At 43.1% G+C, this 26,551-nt stretch overlaps 1 protein-coding gene across 6 annotated transcripts in view; it reads left to right on the forward strand.

Annotated features, from left to right (window-relative positions):
* pald1a (phosphatase domain containing paladin 1a) overlaps positions 1–26,551 on the forward strand; it is a 55,924-nt gene that overhangs the window by 4,831 nt on the left and 24,542 nt on the right. For 4 of the 6 annotated variants that reach the window (XM_041963263.1, XM_041963261.1, XM_041963262.1 and 1 more), the window contains 17 exons: positions 5,353–5,550; positions 5,732–5,834; positions 6,872–7,051; positions 7,528–7,692; positions 8,519–8,679; positions 9,288–9,363; positions 10,307–10,461; positions 10,609–10,705; positions 11,202–11,306; positions 11,652–11,747; positions 11,854–11,988; positions 12,952–13,068; positions 13,346–13,525; positions 13,626–13,823; positions 14,256–14,396; positions 14,521–14,592; positions 19,462–19,602. In XM_041963263.1, coding sequence (XP_041819197.1) covers positions 5,366–5,550; positions 5,732–5,834; positions 6,872–7,051; positions 7,528–7,692; positions 8,519–8,679; positions 9,288–9,363; positions 10,307–10,461; positions 10,609–10,705; positions 11,202–11,306; positions 11,652–11,747; positions 11,854–11,988; positions 12,952–13,068; positions 13,346–13,525; positions 13,626–13,823; positions 14,256–14,396; positions 14,521–14,592; positions 19,462–19,602 — 2,307 coding nt within the window. In that variant the 5' untranslated portion in view covers positions 5,353–5,365. Of the gene's footprint in view, positions 1–1,244; positions 1,263–2,855; positions 2,928–5,352; positions 5,551–5,731; positions 5,835–6,871; positions 7,052–7,527; positions 7,693–8,518; positions 8,680–9,287; positions 9,364–10,306; positions 10,462–10,608; positions 10,706–11,201; positions 11,307–11,651; positions 11,748–11,853; positions 11,989–12,951; positions 13,069–13,345; positions 13,526–13,625; positions 13,824–14,255; positions 14,397–14,520; positions 14,593–19,461; positions 19,603–26,551 lie in introns of those variants that run through there. The other 2 variants (XM_041963265.1, XM_041963260.1) reach the window with 2 other exon arrangements.

Here is a 26,551-nt window from a genome sequence, read left to right on the forward strand (position 1 = left end):
CTAGCAATGTCCTGTGGAATCACGCCTGCATGTAACCCTTAACCTCATTGGTGAAATATGTGTACAGCTGCAGGGAGGAAGTTTCAGAGAGTACAACTAAGCATTTCCTGTCAAGGTGTGCTTACACTTCCTCTGCCTGGGGGGTGTGACTGGATTGTATTGAGTGGTTTGGTGGTGTAGGATCCTGTGATGAGTGAGAGACTCTGGGACATTGTGTCATTGTTACAAAAAAAGACTAGCATTGGATTACACCAAACCCTCACATTGTATACATAAAATGAGATTTTTCCGAGCAGCGCTGCACAGTGTGATGATATCCGCATGATTTTGTCGTTTTGATGTGGTTTTGTGCAACCAGCAGGCTTTAAAACGTAACATTGGCAGACTGAACGAGTGGCCTCCTTGGAGACCAGAAATGCCCATGATCTTTGAATAAGATGAGCAATGTTGCCAAGCGAACAAGTTGCATTGAATTTTGACTTTTTCTCCCATGGTGCTTGCTGACGCTTTCTCTTCTGCATCTTGATGAGGGAAGTTGTGTCGAAAGATCTCCCAAAGCGTTACAAAGCGATACCCATCTCTCTTGAACCCTTGCATCTCTTGTGAATGAAGAGCGCCCTGCATCCTTCCTCGCGGCCACCAACAGATGCATCCTGCAGCTGCACGCTCCTTCCTGTCTGCGCTCAGACCCTTTTGTCTGAAGACATTGCTACAGCAAAGTTGGGACACCGGCTGAATTTAAATGGGGCTGCCCTGAATGGAGCAATGCTGGTTGGCTGGCAGGAGGTTCCAGTTTCCATGGCCGTATTCTTACTGTGCAATCGGCGAATTTAAATATTAGTGCCTTTGACTTCTCCGACCAGCTGCTCACGGCCTGGCCTGCGCACAAAGGTGAACTCAAGATCATCTTGTGTTTGTTTGGTCATATGCTTTTTATATAGTTGTTCAACATTGCCGGAGGAAATCCGAGTTTGTCTTGTCATTTTATTGGCTTCACAAGCAGCGCGACACTGCTCTGGTTGACATGTGGGATAAACAGCCTCTCTGATGAGTTGCCTTGATTGGATCTCCAGGAGGATGTTTATGACTGAGGGCTATTTCTACTCAGGCCTCCGCCCCAGCTGCCCGCCCGCCCGCCAGACCAGGCCTGCCCATGCTGAAATCAGTGTGGCTGACTAGCTGAGCTTGTGTCTAGCAGGAGCTTCCGTGCCAAAGCGTGCGTTGTGCACCATGGCCTTGCAGCAGAGGTGACAGACTGTAAGGTAAGGCAGACGAGCGTTTTTTCGATGTTCTAGTTTCAGTGAGCGAGCTGCTGTGTGTGCCGCAGCATTTATAACAACACGTTTCATTCGGAGGTCTGTAAAACCAAAGCTTCTGTCAGGAAGTGTCAGTCTCATTTAACACTCAGATGTTTTTTAACATCATCACATGGGATAAAATTTAGGAAATTCTTGTGTGCATGAGGATAATGGCAGAATCTGTTGTCAGAGTGTTTTATAGCCTGAGCCTGAGCCACATAGGAACATGCATATTATCATGCATGACTGTGGTGGTGGGTAAAGGAAACCTACTGATTAAATGTCCTTAAAGTGACAGAGATTGAAAAGGGTTTGCTATGTAAATGCTCTTTACTGTGAGGAATGCACAGCCTGGAAGCTCGGTTTTCAGTCCAAATAGGAAGTGAAATAGACACAGAAGACATCTTACGTCTGTCATGTTTCATGTTATACCTATTTTTTTTTTTTTTTTGACATGTCAGTAGAGCTGCAACTGTTTATTTTTATTGCTGTTATTTCAAGTCTGGTCAAGTTAGTTTTATGAATATAGCCAAAAATCACACATCACAAATTTGTCTCAAATATATTTACAATGTGTACTCATACGTTACTGTCTATCATTAAGTTTCACTGAAAATGCAAGTGTAGTGGGGAAAAAAGAAGAAACTTCTGGAAGAGCAACAAATGAGATCCCTCTTGTAGAACAAACATAGATGCCATTGATGTCTTGTGCACAGATTAGACACTGCATTTCCATACACCTGTTGTCTTATCTGACTGGAAATGCTTGAAATGTGAAAAATAACTCAAAAATTGATGATATGATTAATCGAGGGGAAAAAGCTGTTGTACTGATAGATCTGTTAAAGTTTCTGCTCCTGCATGCACTCATTTGCATTTTCTTTTGCACATTGCAGAAAATTTGCATGGAAACTTGAATAATTATAACAGTAAAATTACATGGAAAAATAGAAGGACAGCAATCTAGTCTATTCGATACCAAAACTAGTGAAAAACAACCATCACGAGTTTCCAGAGCTCAAGGTGAAGTCTTCAGATTGTGTTTTGTTTTTTTCTTGTCTGACCATCAATCCAAAACCCAGAATGTTGAATTTACACATTTATAAAACACAGAAAAGCCGAACATCCTCGCATTTTGATAAGCAGTAACCATGTTTGATAAATGACTTCTATACATTTTGAGTTGAGTTATCATTCCAGCGTGTCCCTTTGTCCCGCTCGCTGTACAGTATGAGAGTCGGCTGTGTCGTCTCTGTGCACAGCCTCTCCCTGTGAAAGGGAGTTGAACTTTGGCCATCTGGCTGCCAGATGTACCACTACTCCCCCCGGTCCCCTCCGTGGAGACTTCAGTCTCTTGCATGAGTCTACTCCCCAACATCATACAGCAGACAGGACGAGGACGAGGGGGAAATCTGGAACTCCTGACGTTTTCGCCCAATGCCAAGCAGCCGGGCACTTTGAGCTTCCGCGAGGGGTGTTTCCCACCAACTGGGGGTGGGCAAGGGGGTTCCAAAAGAGGAAGATTTCTCTTTGGATGTGATGCCAAGTTCTCACACTCCTGTGGACCATGGCGGAAAACAAGCAGCAAAGAAAAGGATCTCGGGGTGCAGATCGCTCCTCATCTCACACGTAAGATGCCAGATTTAAGTGGATTCTTGCAGTGTGGAGGCTTTTTGTTGTTTTTCTTGTGGTAGTCGCAAAATTATGGCAACAGAGATGCTTTTGGTATGTGTTGGGGACTCAAATAGATTCGGGCAGCTGGAGCACAGTATTCTTGAAAACGTAGCTTCCTTTTCTGGAGCTTGGGTACAGATCCTGCCTCTTTTTACTCTGCAGTTATTTCATCGCATATTTTTCCTACGGTCATACAGTTATTCAAGTCAAGCTGTAAAGACAGTTAAGACTTTGTGTCTTTGCTTTTTAACCATGCCGGCAGACAAAGTAATAAGAAAATCAATATGCTGTAGTCTTCCCTGTTGTGCTTGTGGAACGAGAATCTCCGCACTGAATCAAAAGGTCTCTGAGTATAAGGTTGACCTGCCCACTCAGCAACAAAGAGGAGAGTAGCGGTGACTCACCGGCTCTTCTCTCTGCACAGAGCCTCTCGGCACAATGAGAGTCCACTCTGTTCAGAGCTGGAGATCACACAGAGGTGCTTTGAGCTCAGGCGGCTACAGACAATCCTGCCATACCCCTCAGCTGTGCCACATCAAGTAGATCTTGATGTTGGATTGATTCTGTGCTTTTGGACACTTGGCAGCTCCAGTGTTACAGTATGTGTATCCGTGAGTTTGTGTTTGGTCAAATGCTGTGTTTTTTCTGTGTGTTGTTTAAGGTTTTAATGTAGGAATTAGGTGTATTTCTGTGTATTTCTCTGCTGCTGTAGGTTCCTGAGCAGCTACATGCTGTAAGTGGTGTTGAGGAGCGGTGTTATTCCAGACTGCGAGCTTGTCGGAAGACTCGTTTGTTTATCTGCAGGGCTCCCTGCAAAGCTCACTGTTTATTCAGAGGGGAGGAGGTTTGGTTGAAACCTGTGGCCGGCTCGTGTGGGGGTCTGAGTGCTCTGCATCGAGTTGCATGATTAAAATATAAACACTGTCACACTCCGCTCTAATCCCATGAGTCCACGATCAAATCGCAGAGATGTGAAATTAATGATTGTAATTTGAGTGCTGACTAAATCTTAAAGGGGAATTCCTGAGTCAACAGCTAAACCTCTGCATGTTCTGCCTCTCTTAAAAAAATCGCTCCTGTTGCATGAGTGACATTTATGACATGATTTATCACATAGCTTAAATTGCCTGTTGGGCAGATACAGAGGCATCAGACAGGTTCGACCTCTCCTGCTCTTTCATATATAATAAATCAGAAATAATAGCAGGAGCAGTTTGACAGAAGTGTAGACAATCGTTCATCAATTTACAGTTTTTAAATTCAGCAGTTGGATGAAATAAATACATGATAAATACAATTAATGAACACCTGAATGTGCAAATGCAAAATAGATGTTAAAAATCACAACAGGACGTCCACATTTCAAATAATAACCTGATGTTTGTGGGCTCATTTACTTTGTTGCGCAGATGATTGAACCCACTCTCATGTCTGTACGCTAAATATGAAACAGCACCTAGCAGTCGGTTAGCTTAGCTTAGCACAGAGACTGCAGACCGGGAGAAAAAGCGAGCCCTGCTCTTTCCAAAGGTAACAAAACTCTGCCTACCGACACCTCAGAATCTCCCTGATTAAACAAACCACATATACAGTGTTAATTGGTACAAACAGAAGTGTTAGAATGTTTTCAGTCTTTATGCTAAGCTAAGATAAGTAGCTGCTGGGTGTCTGGTCTATGAGGAGACCATATTTGTTGATGAGCTGTATGTCTGACTGACTTGACAGGTTTTTCAAAGGAAGTTTAATTTTGTGGATAGCCTGTACTATTAGCCTGTAAGCTAAGCTAGCACATGATTGGTCTCCTTGTGTTTAGGCTAGCTAGCAGCGCTAGCTGACAGATTGCACTGTCTGCTGCTACTTTTACCGCTCGCTATTTTGATATTTTATTATGTATAGTTTGTTCTTTATAGTCTTATTTCACAGTTTTTCACTTATTTTACTGTGTGTAATGCTGCTGTACTGCAATTTCCCAGCTTGGGATAAATAAAGTATACCTACCTACCTACCTACCCACCCACTTCACTACTTTTACTCTAGGTTTTATTATCAATGCATTTTTTCCATTATTCCAAGTTGCTAGGGTTATCCCAGCAAGCTTCACTGGAAGCTCCAACATTCAATGTCCATCTTTTACCATAATGCAAAGTGTAAACTGCAACTCTGCATTGAGATGAATTATTACTTTAAACACATGTATGCCAAACCTGGGCGGGGATTGTTACAGATCACGTATCAGCTACGTTCCATTACACCACTAGCTTTCATGGCACTCCATCCATAGATACGTCTGTAAGTGTTGTCCCTTTCCACTGTATATGTACTGTATGTGTGCTGGTGTGTTTGCTTCCTGTTTCTGAGTACGCTGCGATGTCATTCACAGCTGCTTGTGGAGCATGGGTACAACTGCCAGTGCCGCACCACAACCTGTTTCCGTAGCGTCGCCACTTGAGAGTGTCCATGGCAACGGGATGGCCGACAGCAGGCAGTCTCTTAGCATGAGCCCCTTTCAGACAGTCAACATCCACAACAACAAGGCCAAGTCCATTATCACCAACAAAGTCGCACCTGTTGTCATCACGTAAGTCCCTCCCCGAACCCGTGTTCTCACAACTGGGTGTTAATCCTCTTTGATCACTGTGGTGACATCCCCCCACCCAGCCCAAGTGTTTGCCCCCGTTTTCGTCTCATTTGTCAATCCAGGCCTGGCAAATAGTAGCTGATAACACCACCCAGGCTTGCTGTTGTCTTCTACCTTACAGGTATAATTGCAGACAGGAATTTCAGATTCACGATGACATCCTCAAGACCAACTACAAAGTCGGCCGGATATCGGACACTATGCCCGAGCACTACCTGGTGCAGGTAAGGACAACATGCAGGACAAACCTCTTAGCTGCAAGGAGGCGCCGCACTGTCGAGGAAAGACGTGGCATCGTCTCACCCGTCTTCAAGCGTGCTCTTTTCACATTCATGTGCTCAAACTGCAGAGTGGCATAGGAGCATTGTCATGCAATGTTTTATGATCTGGGGCAGCCATTGAAACAGGAACGTTGTCACCCTGCTATCAGGGCTTTGATCTGCTCTGTCACCTCTGCTGCGTCTGTTCAGGCATGCAGTGTTTTATCAGTGTTGACCCACAGCCTCTGTTTACATGTATAGATAGGTCAGGAGTAGTTTTCTGTCACCAACCAGAAACTGAGCTGAGTGGAGAAATCTGAATACACAAGCCTCATGTTGGACTGTGGATGAAATATGTCTGCTCACATTCAATAGCATTTTATCAAACCTGAATTCAGTTCTGAATCTGCTAAGCAAATTTGAACCATCTCATTTACCTTTGTAGGTAAGTTAGTGATCTGTATTTACTTCCAAGAATGAAATGGTGATTTGACTGATTTCTACAGCAGTGTAGGAATTAATGTCTTTAATGTCATTATTTTATACTTAACACTGACAATGGAAACTGGAAAATATGTCAATATTTTGAGATAGATTGAAACACAATAAAAGTAATCTTGGAGAGATGGAGGTGACAGAGCACAGGTTTAACCTGTTGAGACAACAGAGTAACCAGACTGTGCCGGTTTTGTTATTTGCAAACAGACAGAGAAAGCAGAACAGGAGATTGAAGCCATTTTCTGATTCTTTGGTGTTTCTTAATATTTAAAACTTAAATAAAAGAGCAGAACACTTAACTGAAAAGCTTAAAATGCCAGAGAGGATGCAAGTCGTTTTCACGTGTAAACACCATGTTTAGATTTATCCAGCCGCTTTAGTGTTGACATATTTGCTCTGCAGAATTTACAAATGCTAATGCACGCTGGAGTGGAAGCTGGGGAAATGTCGTGTCAGGGTCACGCCCTCAGATGAAGTCAGATGAAAGTTGCATTGCTTTCCAGGGGGAGTTCTTCATGGTCCAGGACGTGTACAGCAAGGCAGATGTCCTTAATACCACGGGCAGCTATGGAGCACCCAACTTCCGTCAAGTCAAGGGGTCCTACCCGCTGTATGGGATGGGTCAGCCGAGCCTGAATGGCTTCAAACAGGTTCTTCAGAGGCTCCAGGCGCAAGGACACGAGGTCCCTGTTATTTTATTTTGTATACACATTTATAATAGCAGAATGTACACACAATGAGCTCACGTAAATTGTTCTTATGTTGTTTGGTAGATTTTTATGTCCTTAACTCCGCCGTGTCGGTGCCTGTGTACTGCAGCTCTGCCTGGCCTCTTTCTAGCTGTGTTGTCAGTAAATATTTGAGGAGTCAAGTGCTCTGTGGAGGCTGTGGCTGAATTGTAGAACTGAGCAAACAGAAAGTTGTGGTCGTGTGTACCAGTGGAAAATGAATCTCTGTGCTTACAGCAGCTAGAAACTGACCGTAATTGAAATGAAATTGACAAAATTATACATCAGGCCTCTCTGAACTCCTTACTCATGTGCTGCATGTCATATGACAACAGATTGTTTCCAGTTGCTCTTGGAAGCGGTGCAGTTGGTAGAGGGCACCGAACCATTTACTTTAAAAGGCTATTATTTGATGACCGTCTTGCCAACAGGAGGTCATATTCTTCTGTGTAAGAGAGGAGCCAGTGGTTTTCCTGCACAAGGACGACGACTTTGTGCCGTACACCCCCAGGAGGAAGGAGAACCTGCACGAGAACCTTCACGGCCTAGAAAAGGAGGAGCTGGTGGAGAGCCTGGAGCTCACCGTCAGGAAGGAGGTGAGGGGCATATAGTTAAATCACTTTTACAAAACAGCCTGGCCCTTCATTCCAACGGCTGTCAGACTGTTCCAGCATCATTTAATGTCGCACAACAACATCACAAACCTCCTTTTTGCACTACTCCATTATTTAGTCATCATATATATATATAAATGAGTATATATACCTCTCTTTTTTATTCTTGCTGTTGTAACGAGTGAATTTCCCCCAGTGTGGGATCAATAAAGTCTTATCTTGCATCAAAATTAGCATGCATGTGCAGGTTTTTTATACACGGAGAGGCAGTTACTCCTTTCCCATTGCTTTTTAAAATTTTTTTAGTTGTGTCACGTTCAATGTTACTAATGTGCCAGAAAACAGGGAACAATAGAAAGCAGTGCAGAGACCAGTGGCAATGGAATAAAGGAGAAGCTCTTTCACCTCGCTGTCTTGTCAGTGTTACATCTTGCACAATTTGAAGAAAAAAAAATCGCCTTTGCATATTGTTCCTATAGACTGGTAAAAAAACAATAAAAAATGTTCCTGGCTGTATACATGCCAACACATGTCCTACCCTCGTTTCCATCACTGTCGATCGGAGCAGGAACCGATAAATTCCTGTGACTGCTGCGATGAGTCATTTGACCCACGAATGAATGCCGATTGTACTCTTTCCCACTGAAGACAAAAGCCAGATGTTAGTAGGTGTTAGTGGGTTTTTTGTCCCATGTGAAAGGAGTATTACTTAGCATGTGCATGTGACAAAGCAGAGTTGTTGTTTTGTTTTTGTTTTTTTTTTGTCTCAAGCTGTACTTAAACTGTCCCTTCCGCCTTCCCCCCGCAGCTCCACGACTTTGCCAAGCTCAACGAAAACATCTTCTACGTCTACAACGACATCGAGTACTTTAAAGACGAGCCGCAGAAGATCTCCATCATGTGTGAGGAGGACATCCATGTGACCGAGGAGGTCTATAAGAGGCCCATGTTCACCATGCCGGCCTACAGGTTGTTTACATTGTTCCTTTATTAGCCCTTAGCTCCTCAGCTCACATGTTTTTTCTACGTGTGGCTGCCTGCTGTAGAATATGCACAGCAGGTTATAAATAGTGACGCTTGTTTGTGCAAAGGCTGGTTGCCCTGCTTTTTCGGAAGGGGGGGGTGTAAAAACTACAGATTGCAGCATCCTGTTTGCAGTCAGATCAGCAGAGTCGGCTTTATTGAGATGTAATGATGCTCACAACATTTGTAGGGTGAGGGAATATATTAATTATACCGAGAGGAGAGCGCCAAGGCCTCGTCTCTGATTTTTCTAGAGTTTTATTGTCAAAAGAAAGCAGCAGGGTGTCTGATTACAGGTAGTTTGAAATTCCAGGAGGTGGATATTTAAGGGAATGTTAACGATCCCATGATTTCATCTCTCCCATCATCCCTTGTGGATTGTGGAAGGAGGCGAAGTTTCTATGTGGGATTAGTAAACACGGCGTGAGGGAGCTCAGCTGTCCCGTCTTAGTTTAGGTCAGATGTGTATGTGCTCTGTTATGACCTACATAAAGGCAATATTGACACAACACAGGCGCGGGTTCAGCTCTCGGTAACAATCTGTTGTATTGCAGGTACTACAGATTACCACTACCAATGGAGGGAGCGCCATTGGAGGAAGACTTTGACGCGTTTGTTAACATACTCAGGGTAAGCTCATGTAAAAACGTCAATCATGGTAACAGTCCACCAATTCGATAGACCTTTTTCAGCTGTGCTCTTCTGGATGGGATCTTGTTTTGATGTTCCAATAAAGTTATTAATGGGTGGAATATTGCAGAGCATCTGGACTTTCTCACTGAGGTGGCGAGAGGGTCACAGTCGTCTTTTCTAACCACATGTAGACTTTTAAATCTGCCCTATCAATCACTAATAAGTGTGATAGTCATAAAAAATGGCAGAAAACCTGCAGTTCGGACTCATTTTATGTCCGCGCTTTGGCCATCCGCTCTGTCTGGTTTCCGTCCTGCCCTTCACTCACACAGGATGTTCCTTTCGTCTTGTTTTGCCCTTTTTTGGACTGACTTGCAGCAGCCGGTCCAGTTCCCTGTGGTTGGAAAGTGTCTCCTTTTTTGTGTGTGTGTGTGTGTGTGTTTGGATCAGAGCTGTACTGAGTTCTGCCATACTCTTTCTTCCCCTCTTTCTTTTGTAATTCTCACTTAAGCCATTGTCCTTGTAGGATCTTGTTGAAAGATTTCAGGCATGGCGATCCTTTATGTTTTCCAGTACAATTGCAACTTCCAGGATGTTCCCCATTTCCCATTTCTGTGGTTAAAACAGGCTTTAAACACACGCAGTTTCCTCATCTCAACTAATATATATTCCATAATGACATTAAGAAACATCAAGTATTGACTTGGTGCTTTGCAGCTGGAAGGACCTCTAGGCCTCAAGTCCTAAATTTGGCTGACGCACTTTTTAAAGCTCAACCAAATTTGTACCAGTTTTAACCTCTTTTGACCTGCAAATCAAACGCACTTAGCATCACCCGCCGTTACCACGTCAGTGATATTAACACCATTCATCTCTGTTAGGTGTTTTACAGTCTGCCGTCTCTTGAGAGTCTCTCGTCCACGTGTGCTCTGTTTTCCAGGAGAGTGTGAGCTTGTCTCTGGGCCACGACGCGTCCCGGCGGCTGCCCGCCCTGCTCTTCAGCTGCCAGGTGGGCGTCGGCCGCACCAACCTGGCCATGATCCTGGGCACACTGGTCATGAATCGTCTCAGGGGTGATTCACAACCGCAACCCCAGTAAGAACTACACATCAGCACTGAAGAGGGAGAAATACACAACATAAACCTTCATCACGTGTTTGATAATGACGCAGCTTGGCTTCATTTAGCGTTTTTGTGATGCACAGTTAGATGGGACTTGACCTGTTTTGCCTTGTTTTGCAGAGTTGAGGAGGCACTAGCTTCAGAGCCCAAACCTGTGTTCCAGGTCATCCAGTCTCTGATCAACAAGCTGCCTAACGGACAGCAGGTCATGGAGGAGGTAAAGCAAATGGCCTACTCCATCACAACATCCCCTTGCTTAAATGAAATCTGAGTTTAAAAGACGTACGTACGAGCATGATTTTGCGACATCACAACTACTTGTGTGGTTCAGTGTGCGACATACACAAGACTGATTAGATTAGATAAGACTTTATTAATCTCACAATGGAAACCTGAAGCCTCTATGAACTGACAATGGACTTTTCAGTGAAGTAGGAGACATCTTGTGTCCGGCAGTTAAACCAGATGTACTTTGAATGTTTTTTTTTTCCACAGTAATTGAATTTTTTAGGGGGGAAACCTTATCAGAATCAAATTATTCTCCAAAACTGAGCGCTTTTGTATTTCTTCAAACGTTTCTGCAGGGCATCGTTAACTTATATTATTTAAATCAAAGTCTTAAAAGATTAAATTGGTTTTATTGTTCCTTCCAATGTGCCACAAAATGTAACCGACATGATTTTGAAGCTGATAATGTCTTGTTTACCTGACAGGTCGACCAGGCTATCGCCCTGTGTTCAGAAATGCACAACATAAAAGAAGCAATATATGAGAACAAGAGTAAGCTGGAAGGGATTGGAGAAGATTATCAAATTCAGGTTGGTGATTATTCTTTTTTTTTTTTTTTTTTTTTTTAGCTGTGATTTAGCAGAACTGACAACAACCTATAATTTCTCAAAGGCTGCACCGTGTGACGTAGATGACGCTAAATATAGCAAGAGTGAGACAGAAATCAAAGGGTGATGCATAAAAAGTCCTTGTCTGTGTGAGTCCTTGAGCTGATGGAGGACTTAAAGTAACGGATGACATGAGAGAGTTGAATTTCTTGTGTAATTATCCCCCTGTCTATCAGGAAAGTGCAGGCTTAGCTAGAGAAATAAGAAACGTACTGAAAATGAGCTGCTACCTATGAATGAATATTGAAGCTTTTGTTTGTTTCTTAGGGAAGCAGTACCAAAGACTACTTTCTCAACAGAACCATGCAGAGCTTGGAGCGCTACTTCTACTTAATTGTATTTAATGCATACCTTCACGAACAGGTAAACTCTTTTTTTTTCTCCAGCATAAGTTTCTCTATAGATACAAGTTTAAAAAAAGGTTGCAAGCCATTAAAATAGAGCTCTAACTATATGTTGCATTTTGCAGTATCCTCTTGCCTTTGTGTCCAACTTCAGCCAGTGGATGTGCTGCCACGCGTGGCTGTACAGGCTGCTGGCCCGCATGGATCTGTCAGAGCTGTCGGCCCCGGCCGAGCTGGTCACCAGAGGAGCACGCGTCCTGGTGAGGAAATCAGGCGCACACGCAGAAGATTGTTATCGTTTGAATCATGATTATATCGTGCAGGATGCAGACGTGTCCTCTGCGTTTATGCAAACAAACGCTACTGCCTTTTTTTCTATGCTGTCTGTCCCATTCTCATGGACACGATATCTTAGGAACGCATTGAGGGAATTTCTTTAAATCTAGCACAAACGTTTACTTGAACTTAAGAAAGAACTGATTAGTTTTTGGTGGTCAAAGGTCACCGTGACCTCACAAAACGTGTTTTTGGCCACAACTCAAGAATTCATACGCTAATTATGACAAAATTTCACAGCACTGTCTTGTCGTATAAGATGAAGAGATGACATTTTATATCCAAAATGTTCTGCAAAAACACTTTATGGCCATTATTCAACACCATAACTCAGGAGCATTTCACATTTGGTCTGTTACTGAATTGGTGACACTAATCTTGGGCGTCCACCTTGAAACTGTGCTGATTTACAGATCTTTTGTGCTGCCGGGTTCAAGATGTGTGTGAAGCAGCCACGTTTTACAGTTTGTAGCTTCTTTGCAGCATATTTGAACCATTGTAGTCCAGCACAAGCTCATTGTTGATTGTTGTTGCACAATGTGATAAAGCTCTCTATCAGTCATGTGTACTCATCTGAAAAAAAAACAGTCTGTAAGCGAAGACAGCATGTTTCTACCTGGAAATTAATCACTGGAATCATACATGTGAAATTCTGTAAAAAGTCATCGCTACATATATTACACAAGTCTGGACAGACATGGGTACACTGCAGCTCGACTGGTTAGCGGAGGCAAACAACTGCAAGGCGATGATTCAGATTTTTTACTGATAAAGCTGCCACGTGATCTTTTCTGCAAGATATCGCAAATGTGTCATCGTCTTCCCACGCAGTCACTTCACATCATCTGTATGTTGGGAGTAACGTGTAGCTGCATGTGTCTGCGCAGGTTGCCGATGAGTGCTTGGCCCCGGACGTGCTCAGCACAGTGAAGGAGATGAAGGCGGTCAACTTCAGACGAGTGCCCAAGATGCCAGTTTATGGAGTGGCTCAGCCAACGTCAGAGGTGCAGCAGGGTCATATTTCCTCTGTGACAGTAATAGTAAAGGGGATTATTTATTTAATAATAACTTGGAGCGGGAGATCTAATGCTTTGGAAATTTTTAAATCTTAATTTCCACATCACTAATATACATCCTTGCCGTCATGCATATTCACAAGCATACAAATAGACTCACAGGAATGACTCATGATGATTTGGTGAAGACTCACTCGCCCACCTCAGGATGCTGGAGCAGGACTTCCAGTTCCTCGCCTTCTAATCGTAAAGTTGCTGTGTGCAGGCTGCCGGAGCAGTTTTGGCCCATCTGACGGATGAGAAGAGGAAGCACAGCCACGTGTTGTGGGTCAACTTGCAGGAGGAGCTGGTGCTGGAAGGGAATGGTCAAATTTTTACGCCAAGGGAGCCGTCATGCCTGGACCAGCACATTTCTATCCCCTCATCTGACCCACAGCTAATAGAGGTAGAGTGAAATGGAAGCTTTACTGTTGCAAGCTTTAAAATTTGTTCTAGCTTCACGCAGTTGAAGTATAAGCGCTCTCATGTCCCATCCTGGCCTGTAGAAACTGGAGACGTCTCTGAAGGAGGAGATCCTGCGAGCTCAGAAGTGGCTTGAGGTGACGCTGGAGCAGGAGAAACAGATGAAGATGTTTAAAAGCTGCCTGACGGCCCGGGAGATCTTTAATCAGCACATAAGCTCCCACCAGGGCCTCGTCTACAAACGCATCCCTGTGCCGGACTGCAGCGCGCCCAGGGAGGAGGTAAAGATGTGAATGTACTCACAACGTGCAGGCATGAGCTGCAGAAACACCATACAGCTTTTGTATGTTCCTGCGGTAGCTGCTGGTAATGAAGGGAGGTGATGATGAATAAGCCTTGTGCTCCCTCTAGTGGTCAAGAATGTTACTGTCGTACTGAGCTTTTAAATCTCAGCACAACCACCCGTGATATTTGTTAATTCTGCAGATTTCTATTAGAATGATGTGAAGCAAAAATGTTAAATTAGAGTTTAATTCATATCTTAATGTTTTTAATGGAATGCATGAAAACATTTAGTTAAATTAAGATGTTAAATGAGATAAAATACAGTGCTTATATGTTGTTATACCTTGGATTGATTACCTTAAATTTAAGTTGAATATAGAGATATGTGTGTGCTTCTACATGAGCTGTGTGTGTGTTCTTGTTCTCAGGAGTTTGATAAGCTGTTGGAGGCCATGAAGAGTGCCCTGGCTGAGGACTCTCACTCAGCATTTGTTTTCAACTGCTCTAACGGCAAAGGCAGGACCACGACCTCCATGGTTGTCGCTGTTCTGACTCTCTGGCACTTTAATGTAAGACGCTTCCTTGAGTTTTCTGCACATTCCTTACGGCCCTGAGTACCATAGAAGGATCACATGTGGCTGCAACGTTTTCATCTTCCAAAATAAAATAAAAACTGGTGTCGTCCACCTGCAGGGTTTTCCAGAGTTTGCAGATGATGAGATTGTGAGCGTTCCTGACGCCAAGTACACAAAAGGAGAATTTGAGGTAGGTACATGTTAAAAACAATTGTCTTCTCCAGCTTGTAAACAGGTGATAATAATTCACTCCATCCCATTTTAGATTCAATTATGAGTATAATGAACACCATTTTATGTAGAATTAGAGTGAAGTGAAAATTGCTGATCATAAAAAAAGGAAATTTAGGCAACCTAAGAGTGAAGTTTGTATTAATAAGAGTTAAAAGTCCATAAACCAACTGCTCCAACAGAAAATGAATGGTCAGCTATTTTGCTGATCATCATTTTAGTCTTTTTTTTGATGCAAAAATGCCAAATACATGCTTGTTCCAGCATCTTAAATGTGAGGATTTTAGTCTTTTTATCATCATAAATGATAGTAAACTGAATATGTTTTGGTTTTGGGCTGGTTGCTCTGAAATCTCACTGACATTGACATTTCATTTCACTCCACCTTTGACTGTGGGAAATTATGCAGACCATTTTTCACTGTTTGCTGGCATTTTACGGACAAAATCGATAGTGAAAATAATCTTTAGTTGCAGCACTGCAAGGGTTACTGATCACACATCCTTTTCAGTTCACAGCCCTTCAGTGCTGATACTGAGATGTGGTCTGTGGTTGCTCTTCAACAGATATTTTGGAAAATAAACAGTGTGGGGATGGTGGTTGAAGTGGATTCTAATCGTCCTCATGATTAGTTTTAGTTTTCATTTTAGTCTGAGAAAAAAGACACATGTGACAAGTGTGCATCTTGTCGCTTGAGTTAGAGATAACTGAAGGGTATTATGGAAAATTGCATTTCTGTACTGAACAGCAACGTTTGCAGCCTTCAATTATCTGCTGAGCTTCAATTTTTATAGGCGGCACTTTTTTCTTTCTTTGTTCTGCTGTGATGTGTATTCTGCTGCCGAAGCATAAAATACATGAACATTTTGTGCACATTTTCCTCATGCTGGCCCTGTACTAGAGGAAATTTGGACATATTTGGGATTTGGATTCATCAATGCCGACAATTGCAGGGGTGTGTTCCCAATTTGAGACTGCTCTGAACGGATTATGATCCCATAGTGTGAGGGGGTCTACAATCATAAATGTTTGAATCATAAATATCAAACATGAAAATCTAAAGTGTGAACACTGATGGATTGTTTAGCAGAAATCAGCAATAGCCAATGAGAGTGAGGCGACCTGAACCAGATATTGTGTTGTTGTCTTGTATAGTACAGAAACATCAAACTTGTCTCTGTCATGACTTCATCCACGGGTCTTTCTCCACCTACGTGCAGCTAATTGAGTTTCTGTGGGATTCCAAGTCCCTGGAATTGCCACTTCGGCAAAAATCATTAAGTATAAATGGCAAACATGTGGTCCTGCGTCTTGACTGAATCATCTGGTGTGTGCGTTTTCACGGATAAAATATTAAACAAGTAGCTATGTCTGTCCCACGTTCTTAAAATCAATTAAGATTTGAAAATCCTCTAGTATCCACCAGGCATTAGTCAGCTTTCAAGGATTTCATTAATTGAGTGTAGTTGAGTCAGTGAAGGCAGCAGAGAGCAGCAAAGGCTTTAGGAAACATCGTATTGAGTTCAGGAGACGTGTGCAGGCTTTTCTGAAACATGTTCGTGTTTGCTTGTGGTCATAGCTCTGGGAATTATTAGCAGGGCAGCTATTGTGAAGTTCATCTCTTTAATGAATCACGCCTCCAGTTCCTCCAGACAAACAATGCATGCAGTACAAGTGTATTTTAAAGGTGTACTTTGCAGCCCTTTTAGCTTTCTAAACTCCAGCTCTGCGCCTGTGATTGAAGGCTTTGGCGTCCGCCTTTGTTCGGCCAAAGCCTTTCTCCTCTGTTCTGAATGGTGGCCGTGATTTAGGGCTGTTGGGTGTTTTTTCTTGATTCAGAGTTGTGACAATGAATCAATGGTTGGAACCTGCTGGCCGTGTCCTCAGCACTGCAAACATGGACACACAGAAAGAGGCTGAACCCTGCAGGCGCACAATACCACGTGCCAATCACAGCGGCGCAGCCACCGGAGTTTCTGGGATATGCAGAGCGGTCGCCACGGTAACCTTGTCAGCCTCCAGTTCTCTGCCTCTGAGTGATGTGTGATGTTGCCATCCCCATTGCCAAAATAGGCATTGCTATGGCTGTGAGGTCCACACCACTACATGATGGAGAAACTGGAGTGACGTGTGATAATAATCTCCTGGTGTGATTTAGTATCTGATACTCAATGCTCTGGTCAGAAATTCACAAGAGTGATATTATGATGTCTGATTGCAAGTGAGTGCAGCCGAGATGCGGCTCCCCGTACAGTGTGGTGCCAGGAGCTGCGAGAGGACACAGGGTTCACAACAGACCGATTTCACCCGGCCGCTGCAGGCTGCCCCTGCAGCTCCGTCTTCTCTCGGCCTCTGCAGTTTTCCGTGCTGCCTCTCCCAGCCCTGGCTTGCCAAATTCCACTAGCAGAAATACAGAACAGCCACAGATGGATAGTGGCAGGGTTGTTTTGTCAAAGCGTGTTTGATTAGGGATGGTAACTCGTGTTTGATTGTGTGAGTGAGATTAAGTCTCACTGAACCCAAATATTCACCAGCACTCACAAGTGTCTCTGGACTGGCTGCAGCTACCAACATCTCTGAAACTGCTCATTCTGCAGAAAATAACATTAGTGTTAAATACATATTCATTGAAGTTCAGCAATTGTGTCTCATTTGTTATTATTATTTAATTGCTGTATTTATCAGATACTAAAAACAGCCTCATGATGTCCACATGATACGTTGGCCATTGGCTGCCCTGCTCTATAAATACTGGCATCAGTCATAGAAAAATCCATATCAGTTGGCCACAAATCTTGGATCAGTGCCAACATTAAATCTGTGGCTTCACAGAGTAGAAATAATGCATCATTTCGTTGTCTTCAACGAAAAATGACAATGATTGATTCCTAATTCCACCTTTAGCTATTTCCATTCAAGGCTTTACTCGTGTGCCACAATAATGTGATGTTTGTGAATTAAAATATCTTAATTTGGGGGCTTTCTCGAGTAAATATTGATATACATGTGATTGTTTGCGTTTAAATCAGCCACAACAGGCAGTTTTTTTCAGTAAAAAAAATCTCTGAAATCCCAGTGCACACTACCTGCTCAGCACCTAACAGCAGAAAGACACAGTTAGCAACCAGCTGGTGAATAGTGGAATATTTAGCTACTTAAGAGCCTGATGTTTCCCTCACATGGTGGTAGACACCAAATATAGAGCTAAGAGGGTGATTATTCGACATCCATTCATCAGAAACATGACTCTAGATTAATGATGGATGTGTAAACAAGCAATTGTTCAAAGAGTTTAAAATACCAACAAATAGTTGTCAGATGTTCTTATCTGCACATCAGTCACTTTTAAACATATCAACTTAAAGTGCGCACAGACATGAAGCTAAAAAGTTTGAGCTGAAGATGGAAACTGGTGTTTGTTTTTTAACTAATAAAGATTCATAGTGCAGGCCTAGCATACCTCGCTATTTCAAAATATGAAACTATCTAAAGGGCGAAAAACATGAAAACTTTGAAAGCATAGATTTAGCTGTCAGTCTATGACGTGCAAATTGCAGAATACAAAAAACTTTTATGCAACCTGACACAGATCGTGTGTTATTTTCCCTCAGTGGCAGTGGTCAGGCTGCATGCTGATGCTGCTGCTCTGACACACACACTGAATGAGAAAATAGGGTTTTGCCTGCAGGCCTGTTCTGTTCTCTGATCCTGCTCTTTGGTTTCCCCCCCTCTCTGCCTCCTGCCTCTTCTTCTTATTTACTCTTATTATCAGTGTTATCATCAGTATCTGAAGTAAACCAGCTGCAGCGGGGCCACCGACAAGGTTTAATAAACTGGCTTGCAGCCGACTGCCACACGGTGCTGATGGAAACATTCTCCATTTCAGTTAGGTCAACGCTGTAAATGAACATGCTGACACCCCCTTGAAGATTTCAATTAGGTCAGGATTCACAGGCTGGCCTCTTGCTATCAACAGACCTCACAGGATTGACAGAGTGCATGGTTGTTTTAATCAGTTCTCATAGTATTTCTATGAATATTATTTTATTCTAATGCATTTTGGCATGGTGTAATGATGCCAGATGGTTGCTTCAGGCCAAGGCAACATTATTTATATTGCATTATATCAAATAAAGGCTAAATGCATCAAAAACATGCAGTATAAGACATAGAAACATAAATTCTAGGCATGGCAATTATATTTTATAGTATTTTTCAATATGCTTTAACTGGAAGTGCATACAACAAGGAGTTGCATGGACAGAAATCGGAGGATAACAATCAGGATCGGCTTTATTGGTCAAGTGTGGGTGCACAGAGCAGCTGCCAGATACCTGCTTATGTTTGTGTTCCGCTGTTGCCAAGGTCAACAATGACCTGTCCATCTAAAAAAAATGTGAAGTTAAGGATTCATAGATTCATAATACCGCAATTCCTCCGCTGAGGAAGAGCATGGGATTTGACAGAAAACTCCAAAACAGCAGCTAAACGGAGCTTGTGGTGGATGGATTTTCAGCCACTTTGAATTAGAAAGATAAAAACAGAGAATTTGTAGCTCCACAACAAAATCTACATTATATTGCAGTTTTTTGCATGTTTTTATGCTCAGAGATGTTTTTTTGAGTAAATAATGACCTTGCTGAGCTTACTTCTACTGTGCAGCATTGTCCTTCATTAAAGTAACAGAAAATGATGTTGGGTGGGAGGCAGATGTACCAGAGTTATCGGTTTTTACTGAATTGTGCAGTCTTGTCACAACTTTTCAAACATTCTTGAAACTTTTGCCTGAGACGCTGTATAACAAATCCCTATTGTTTCTGCTTTGCAGGTCGTGATGCAGGTCGTGCGTCTTCTCCCCGACGGCCACAGGATGAAGAGGGAGGTGGACATGGCTCTGGACTCTGTCAGCGAGACCATGACCCCGATGCACTACCATCTGAGAGAGATCATCATCTCCACGTACAGACAGGTACAGAACATCTCCCTTTAGTGTTCATTACCTGCTGTTTAAAATGCATTACACCCACATTCACAGGCAGAAGTTCAGCATAAATAGGTAAAAAACTGGAGATGTATTTATGTGCTTTAGAACTTCTATATCTGTGAGGACCAGGTTGATTTTACACCTTGTTAATTGGATGTTTTGGCAGATTTTGGCCAGTTGCTGATAAAAATAAGGCCAAACAGTTATGCTCAAAAGCAAAGTTGTCATATATTCCTCTGAACTTCCTGGACATTGTCTGAACTGTCAATTAAATCCTCTGATTTGTTTCTCTCGAGAGGGTTATCAGACAAAAATTACTTGAGAATCTATCCTCTTCATACTGAGACACAATCAGCATGTTGTTAAGGATTCAGCTGCAGTTTCACATGAGCACCATAGATGGCGCCAAAAACTTGTATAGAAATCTTTTACAGCTGCTGCTTGGAGAGACATGAATGAGAGGCATCTGCTGCTCTGTGAGCACGAGCTGCGGAGCGTGGAAAATGATTGTGGTGCAACATAACTGTAAAACTCAATGGAATTCCTTTGGGTCTAAGTGGAAACGAGCGAGGGGAAAAAAGGCAGGAAAATAAATGATTGCTTGTGGGATTTTCAGGCTTGACCTCTTGAAGTTTTATTTAGTGTGCCTGCTGTGCAAAGCACAAGGGCACTGTCTGTGGTCTAAGTAGTATTAAATAACACATCAGCTGCTTTGTTCGCTACATGCATTGATTCTCTTTGATTTCAAGTCCACTGATGAGCTAAACGTAATGGATTTCCTTTATTGAATATTTAACCACAAGGAGGAAATGCAGGTAAGGAGACAAGGTAGAGAAGCATTTTTAATCTTTGCATTGTGAAAAAAGGATGAACATTTGCTGTTACTCCATCTCTGAAAGGTAGTTTGGACGTTCTGTATTCTAAGCAAGGCTTGTAGTGGTGTCCTATCTGGACAAGGTCTCTCCTGATGCTGTGGCCTCTGCAGGACCACGGCTCTGTTTTAGCCATTTGTAATGCAGACTGTAATCATTGTGCCTCTGTGCACCGTCAGCCGTTCTCAGTGCGCTGGAGGCACCCGGTCCTGTCTCCACCGTATCAATGGGCCTCATTGTCCTATGAACCATGTCTTTCGCCTATGTTCTCTCTCCGTCTGTCACTTTCTGATGCCAGGCTCCAGGAAAGGGCTCGCTATCAGCTCACTTTCAAATCAATTAGGTGATTTATATAAGCAGAAACAGAAGTTTACACACATATTTTGCACATATTTGTATTTAAAATATTGTGAGGTAAAAATGCACTGATTTCAAACTGTCCCAGAGTTCAAAGGGATCATTTTTGTTCGAAATTGCTTCTATCTGTCGTAGTTGTGGCCATAATTCTATCAGCAATAATTACATTAGTAGCACCCATTAGTAGTGCTGTAGCGCAGTGCTTTAACAAGTAAGCCCCCGTTTTATTTGTGTCTACACGCCCATGTGATACACACTCCTGCAATTTCTGGAAATTGATTACATTTATCAACAGTTGGCAGCTGCAATAGAGCATAGCAATTTGTCAGCAAGCTAACAGGACTGTAAACCATGCATGATTTAATAAATTTAAAAAGATCAGCTCTGCAAATGTTTTATGCAGAAGGAAACACAGGGCACCATTTAAATGCTGAGACCTGCGACCGTGACAGGGAAAGAAACACGAGCGGGCAAACAATCACATAAGTTTTAAACGAACTCCAAAGTTAGCTAAACTTATTGGATAGAGAAAACGAAGGTGAATAACAACAGTACTACCCAAACTATCTGTTGTAAGCATCAGTTAAAGTTTGTAGATTTACTTTCTGGTCTTTTAAACCATTCTGATCATGCTTAACCTGCCAGGTGTGCTTTTCCAGTTTTCCTTATTTGCCTCATCAGACTTCTTTTGAGTCATGTTGCAGTGTTTCCAGATTTCCGCAATTATTTGGTTATCTTAAAATGTTATCATAACCAATAGAAAGGATAGCCAAAACTACAGAAATCTGACCCAAATTGGAATGAATCAGAATGATCTTTTAACCCTGCTATAGCAGACCTCAGGTTGGCACTATGTCCTCCTTTCAGCCTTTCCCTTCCTGCCTGAACCAGCAGGCCAGGTGATAAACAGTGCCAGATGTTGCTAGAACCCGGCAGGCAGCAGCAGACGAGCGAGGGGGGGAAGAAGAGGGGAAAATTTTCACCCCCACTCTCTCTCCTCGTAGCCCTCTCCCCTCCAAATCACCCTCCTCCTCTTTGACAGTGGTTGGAAAATGTGTCTTTGATAGAGAAAAAACATATTTACACTGGGACTCAAACCGTCCGCCAGCTCCCAGAGGGGCCTGGGAAGGGAGGGGGGTGGAGGTGGGGTGTTTTTTTTTTTTTGTTTTTTTTTGGCGAGTGAGGGGGGTGGGGGGCAGTGGTTGCTTCTCCTTGAAGGGCCTGTAAATCCCTGCTGCCGACCAGGCGTGACCTCGCATTGCAGATGCATCCTCCAACATCAGGGCCAGCGCAGCAGAGAGGTTACTTCCTCTCCTCCTCCTCCTCCTCCTCCTCCTCCTCCTCTTCCTCCTGTCTCCTGCGCAGGAATCAGCTGCAGGGGCCTTTCTTTCCACTGTCAAGTCGGTTTGAGGGAGACAATTGCCTCAAGCAATCTGTGCACACTAGCGTTTGATATTGTTCCCTTTCCTTGTGGAGCTTTGTTTTTTTAAATGTGTTATATTTAGTGTGTCACAAAAGCTCAATTTATTGGATATTAGAAATGATTTGGACGTGATCAGCTTCTGATTCTTTACTTTCCCACTATTGTGCCTTTCCTGGATGTCATCCCTTTCCCCCAATGCCCAACCAGGCTTGGGACTGTATAGCCTTGTCTGATTTATCCTGTCCGGAACGTCTCACATACAAAAAGAAGTGCCTTTCACCCAGTCCATCGAGAGGGTATTAAAAGCAAAGAGGGTGGAGTTGCAGAAATGGAGAAATTGTCAAATCTGACCATCTCAGAAACCCAACTCCTATTCCTTTTTGTTGGGCGACAGTTTCAGCCATTTTCAAAAATTGAAAGCTTTTTCACCCGGGCGTTGAGAAAACTGAAACGCACAGAGCAAGACTGAATGAGCGGCAAGCCATGCTCTGTGTGTGTGTGTGTGTGCGTGCGTGTGTGTGTCCAAAGAAAGGCCCTCATGGTTTGGACGGGGCAGTGGAAAAATATTTTCAGAAAGGGGAGAATGCTGCGAGCAGGTTTTCTTGAGGAAAGGTAGTGGACGTCTTTAGGAGAGAAGAAGGGGGAGGAAGTGGGACTAAACGCTCCATGTTTGTGGAGGTTGAGGGGACCACCGCAGCACTGACAGCCAGATTCATTTTACTCAGAGAGAAGAGCAAACGATTAGAGAGCTAGAAAATGTGAAAGTTGTATATGGTGTATGGAAAGTAAGGGGCTGTAGGGGTTAATGACTGTCTGCGTTTTGCAGCTTTGCACTTAAATCTCAGCTATCTCTTAATTCTCCTTCAACTCAAGGGTGTTAACATTTTTCTTCTCACTTATGATGACCACTTGACACAAGTGGGCCAATTACAAAGTTTGGTTGGTAACAGCCAAAGGAAATATTGGCAGGAAAATGATCCCACCTGAGCCAAAGACAGGTTATTCTTCTTCTTGCCTCAAGTGTTCGTTGACTCGCAGCTCCTGAAAAGAGGCTCTTATTTAGATCCAGCACTGTGTGGGAGGGAGCAAAGTGAGGAGAGGCAGAGGTTGTTGTTTTTATTCATAATTTCCAGCCCTTCACATGCCAATGCCAATAGCAGTATTTGCTGTGGCTGCCTACAAAATGACTTACTTTGACCAAATCCCATCTGAACAGGTGCAACCAGCTGAGCTATTTGGACATGGATAACACTGTCTCTGTGCACTCATTAGTCCAGAGGTGTGTATGTGTGTGTGTGTGTGTGTGTGTGTGTGTGTGGCAGTCCATGTAGAGGTAAATAAAGCATCTCTTGGGGACTTTCTGGAGGGGTTTAGTGAGCCAGGGGGTTACAGGCAGCTGCTACGAGTCAGTTGCTATTCAGGAGCTCATTTATTTTAAGGGAGTTTCCACAGCTGTAAATGGCTTCAAATGGTACACTAATACACCTTGTGAGTGTTTATTGTGCCCGCTCATGTCTAATGGGACACGATCCATTAGAGGGCTCCTGATTCACTTGTAACGTTGATGCTCGCCTCATATTTCTGTCACTGATGATTTATGTGCCGTGTTTAGAAGCTATAGGCTAAGTTGTACATTTGCAGCAGATACCAGAAAGAACGGGAAAAAAGACTGCGTGCGACAAGATCCTCGTGACCTTCTGACAGCACAGAGTCGACTCAGTGAATGTTTAAATGATCTGTGTTTCTAGGCTTCCTGCTCTCTGTCAGGGGACTAATCATGACTCCCCTCATGATGTGATTTATAGCCCTACGTGCAGTGAAGGTTGAGCGTATGCAGGTCTTTGTTTGATGCTCTACCAGGTTATTTCCTTTATTATCACGTCTTCAAAGAAGAGGAGCTAATTAGTGAAATCGCCTGGTGCACTGCGCAGTCGGAGCAAATGCACCCAAATAAACCTGCTTTTCATCACAAACGAAAAAAAAACAGAATTATAATCAATAAATCTACAGTCTAATCTAATATAATAGTCACTTTGTACCATATAGCTCCACTTTACCGTTTTGCTTCACTACTCACACAAAGCTTGCATGCTCTCCAATAGCTGCTCACGATTGATTTAAAATGCAATTTTCCACAGAATAACACTGAACAGTCAGAACCAACGTGTGATTCAGGTGTAGTAACGCATCTGCAAGCAACCCTTCACACGCACACTCAGTTTTCTTCTACCTCTATGCTTCGTTGCTATATGCAGTTTCAAATAGATTCTACTATATGACATCAAATAACACTATGGATTATTGTTGATTATTCCAGGAGAAAATAAATTGGGTGTAGACTTGTATTTTTCTGCCTCTCAAACCTGATTCTGGGATGAATTCTTCCTCACTCTCACTTCTCTCAAACTTGCTATCAGAGAGTGTGATCTTGGCTGTTATTTAGGCTTCTTTAGGTCATAGAACATCCCGATGTCCCTCCCAAGTGAATTTCAGTGGATATATTCATAAAAAACATTCACTAAGACCTTCATCATGAGTCCTTCATTGGGCTCAATGCTGCCCTGAAAAGTAGCCTAACTGCGCAATGAAGATGTATGTATTTTTGTTGTCAAGTTATCTTTACTTAAATGTGCAAGTTATGTCTTCTTCCACTGAGACCGTAGTCACTTCCTGAAAGAGGGCCCCTCCTCCACCATCCCTCCTGCACCTCCTTGGATTGTTCACAGACGTATCATAACACGCACTATCTAATATTGCCATGTTGGTGCTGTTCCTACAACATCATAATTAATGCAGCTCCGGTGCCATCACTGCAGCTGATACGTCACGTTGTTGTCGATAGCTTCGTGGCTCAGGAAAAAAGACGGAAAAAATATGCACATGGGGGAGAATTTAGCCTTTCTAACAAGTTTTTTGCTAATTTAACCCAAAACCGTGATCTTTTCCTAAACCTAACCAAGTAATTGTGTTGCCTAAATGTGACCAAAGGGCGAGAGAAAACTAAAATAAAAAAGAAACTGAAAATAATAAGTGAACTAGGTCTGAAAACAGGAAGTCAACAATCTAACAAAAAGCCCCACACAGGATACAGACCACCACCAGGCCCGGCTCCCTCTGTGGACGTTGTTGCTTTTTGCACCTGCAGCAACATTTATGATAATGTTGCAGGAATAACACCCGCACAACAATATCAAATAAACCATCATAACACATTGCCACGTGTAGGAATGAAGAAAAAATATGAGGAGAGGGCTGAGGGAAAAAAAAAAGGTTTTCTTTTGCCCGAGGGCAACAGTATGTAGCACAGGGCTAATCTACAATCTAACAACGAAACGAGCAGCTGTATGGCAGCATACATAAATAGTCTTACTGTATAGTGTTTCTTCATGAGTATGAATGTCATTCTCTCTACTGTTGAAGGCTAATCTGCTGCAGTTATCATAATGTGTGTTTATTCACACTTTACTTCGCTATCTACATGCTGACACTTCAGAAATCGTTATGTTTTCTCCCTCATCTGTCCCCCTTTTACCCTGAATAACTGAACTGCCCTGGCCTGCCCTTTGCCCTGACCTCCCTCACGTCCCCCATCCCCCTCGTAACCACAGCGCTTCAGACCTCGCTGAGCACAGGAGGGTTGCCATTTCCTGCCCCCACACACTAAACCTGTCATTGCACCAGGCCCACAGACCAGGAATAACTACCTCCAAAGCCGTGCATGAGAGTTTAAGCATGCCCCCAGTAGCTGTGGTCATGGTATCTGACGGATCTTGCTAAGCCCCAAATCATTTCACCAGGAAAAGGTCTAGCTTTTTTTGTCGAAGCTTTCACACCAGCTAGCTACTGGCAGTGAAGAAATACCTACGGGAATACGATCCCAGTGGTGAAGTCACTTAAATGCCGACCATGTGGGATATGCAGAAGTCGTGACTTGGTTGGGTTTCTCCAAGAATTGCACTTTTGCAATGCCCCGGTGGGGAAGCCATGTTTCATACGTGAGGACAGTTGAGCAACAGATGAATCCCGTGTTTACGATGCCATAACTACTCCCGAAGTGCCAACAACTCACACAGTCAGCGAGGAACATTCAACTCTGCCTTGTCGAATGGATTCAGCTTTCCTGCAGAGCCGGCTCACAATATGACGCAAATGACTTTTTCCTGCAATCTGTCATTCTTGGATTATAATGGCACAGATTTGATGTGTGCTGGCGTTTGAATGAAGGTGAAAATACCTTTTTGTGAATGTAAATAATTTGAGTTGGACACTTGAGTTGGACACT

The sequence above is a fragment of the Chelmon rostratus genome, chromosome 21 (assembly GCF_017976325.1).
Source record: "Chelmon rostratus isolate fCheRos1 chromosome 21, fCheRos1.pri, whole genome shotgun sequence".
NCBI classification, from domain to species: domain Eukaryota; kingdom Metazoa; phylum Chordata; class Actinopteri; order Chaetodontiformes; family Chaetodontidae; genus Chelmon; species Chelmon rostratus.